Raw genomic sequence first — 2,282 nt, 5'->3', positions numbered from 1 at the left:
ATAAGAGAAGCATTGGTTTATTCGATTTGAACATCCAATGTTCTAAACAATTAAAAAAAAATCTGATTCGAAAACACTCAACTGGAATTCAAGAATGGATAAAATACTTAGTATGAATTTCATTTAACGATTTCAAGAACTGAACAAAAAATAGCTTTGGAAATCCACGAATTCTACGCCGTTTTAATAATTTAAAGTTTTTTTTTTGTTTGTTCATAATTGACTCAAATGTTATTACTGCTGCACTCTCAATGTGATCACTTGCAGCAAGCATCCAAACAACAAGTTTGACTTTGAGATGTCGCTAGCTGCTCGCAAGCAACAGGCTAAACTCTGCCTCATTTAGTGTACATGAACGCCAAACAGGGAAGCCTTTACTGTAAACTTTCAATGAATGTGTGCGTGTATGAAGTTTTGTTTTGAATGACAGAACGCTATATCAATGGAATAAACTCATTCATACATCAGCTGTTGAATGTATAAACAGCAAATTTAAATGAAATAAAAATGAAGGTAAATCAACTGAACGAATTTGAGTCGAAATAATTATAACGAAAGTTTAAAATTTTAGCTACCCCCATTCCGCAATGGATTAATTTACTACCCGTACGGAAATCAAAAGAGTTCAGCGGTGGTCTTCAACAATGACTTGGTCCTTACGACTGGTTTAACATTACTTCAAGTGCCAAATAATCAAGCCGATTTGGGAAGCCTTCCTCAGAACCAGCTAATTTGTGTAGGGAATCGTCCAGAATTCAAAAAGCCAACATTCAAACTTATTCTGGAAAAAGGCAAAGATAAACTCACAGAACAGGAGGTGCAAATTGCATTCGTTTTAAAATCGTCAAACGTAGAATCTTTCGTGAAACAGAACTTCTCTGGGTTGAAGTTTTTGGTAGACGGAGAATATCGCTTGATCTCCGAATACAGCCAACATTTTTCTTCGTTTTTAATCTTAAAACCCACCGATCGCAAGTTGCAACTGCAAGATATCAAAGAATCATTTCAAAGCATTGTGAATACCACAATCAATCAAATCACAACTTTAGATGAAATTGTATGCGTTAGTGCACCATTTGGAAGTGAAAACTTCATCAATAGTGTCAGCTACGGCCATGTAGCGAATACTTTCGGAACTGATAACTGCTTGATGCTGTTGAATTTGGTGTCGACGTTTGGCTGTGATGGCGCTGGAGTTTATGATCAGCGATTGTTAGTTTGAGTTTAAGCTAAAACAATCTTAATAAGGAATCAATTTAAAACATTTTTTTTCAGAAACCTGCGAGGACTTCTACTTGGATCAACGTTTGCCCACCAAAACGATAACGTTTCATTCTCGTTAGCAATCAACGTAAACGAAATTTTGAAAGTGTTATTCAAGGATCATTACCTGAAAGGTTCTCCAGAAAGCATCCAAACTGACGTAACAAAGTCGGTTTGCATGATCGATTCTATGGGCTGCTGGGGAACTGGATGTCTATTAAAAATGCACGATCGTCAATTCGTCTTGACTTGCTCGCATGTTTTGAGCAGCGTAAGTTTAAAGTTTTTAATACAATTTTTAACTTTATGATAATATTTTTTTCTTTCAGAACAACATAGTTTGTCACGTGAAAGACGAAGAACTAGAACTGAAACTTCTCTACAAAAATCCAATCTACGATTCCGCTTACGATCTTGCTCTCCTGGAAGTTTCCAGCAAATCCAACCCAAACAAAACTAACTTCTGCCAACTGGCAAACTACCAACCAAAAATCGGCCAACCAGTGTACTCGGTCGGATTCCCCCTGTTCAAGTCGTTCGGTTGGAGTGATAATTTCAAGCCCACAATCTACCGCGGACAAGTTACGAAACATTCCGAAGGGATCCTCTTCACGGACTGTCCCGTGCAGGCTGGCCAAAGTGGCGGTCCCCTGTTTGATGAGCGAGGCGATCTGGTGGCAGTGATGGTTTCCAACTTCAAAAGTGCGCTGGACGATCGGATTTATCCGTGGCACAACATGTGCGTTCCGGTGTGGGATTTGTACCGAGTTTTGGAGGAATATTGTGATACAAATGGTAAGTATTTAGCAATCAAACCTAAAATTTGAATTACCTAACGTTTTTTTTTATTTCAGATTTGAAAAGGCTGACAAAACTACAGGCTAGTAGCGAAATTGTAAATAAATGGAAATTACGAAGGCCTAAAATAACAAGTAGATTATAGATATAATATTTTTGGATTATGGTGCTGTATTTATTTTATTTTGGTGAATGTTAAAGCAATATAATTATGATAAATT

The 2,282-nt window shown here is 37.2% G+C and overlaps 1 protein-coding gene across 1 annotated transcript; it reads left to right on the top strand.

Annotated features, from left to right (window-relative positions):
• The first annotated feature begins 432 nt into the window (after positions 1–432).
• LOC120419539 (peroxisomal leader peptide-processing protease) lies at positions 433–2,282 on the top strand. Its single transcript, XM_039582248.2, has 5 exons — positions 433–513; positions 572–1,212; positions 1,276–1,534; positions 1,593–2,058; positions 2,118–2,282. The coding sequence occupies exons 1-5, from the start codon at positions 508–510 to the stop codon at positions 2,204–2,206; spliced, it is 1,461 nt and encodes a 486-aa protein (XP_039438182.1). The 5' UTR covers positions 433–507; the 3' UTR covers positions 2,207–2,282.

Source organism: Culex pipiens, chromosome 3 (assembly GCF_016801865.2).
Source record: "Culex pipiens pallens isolate TS chromosome 3, TS_CPP_V2, whole genome shotgun sequence".
In the NCBI taxonomy this organism is placed as follows: Eukaryota; Metazoa; Arthropoda; class Insecta; order Diptera; family Culicidae; genus Culex; species Culex pipiens.
This window is presented reverse-complemented; position numbering and strand designations above follow the sequence as displayed.

Bases quoted from the DNA above. Each gene is read 5' to 3' on its own strand.
- LOC120419539 (XM_039582248.2), top strand. The intron at 1,213-1,275 runs GTTAGTTTGAGT...ATTTTTTTTCAG, and splicing joins GGAGTTTATGATCAGCGATT to AAACCTGCGAGGACTTCTAC. The intron at 2,059-2,117 runs GTAAGTATTTAG...TTTTTATTTCAG, and splicing joins GGAATATTGTGATACAAATG to ATTTGAAAAGGCTGACAAAA.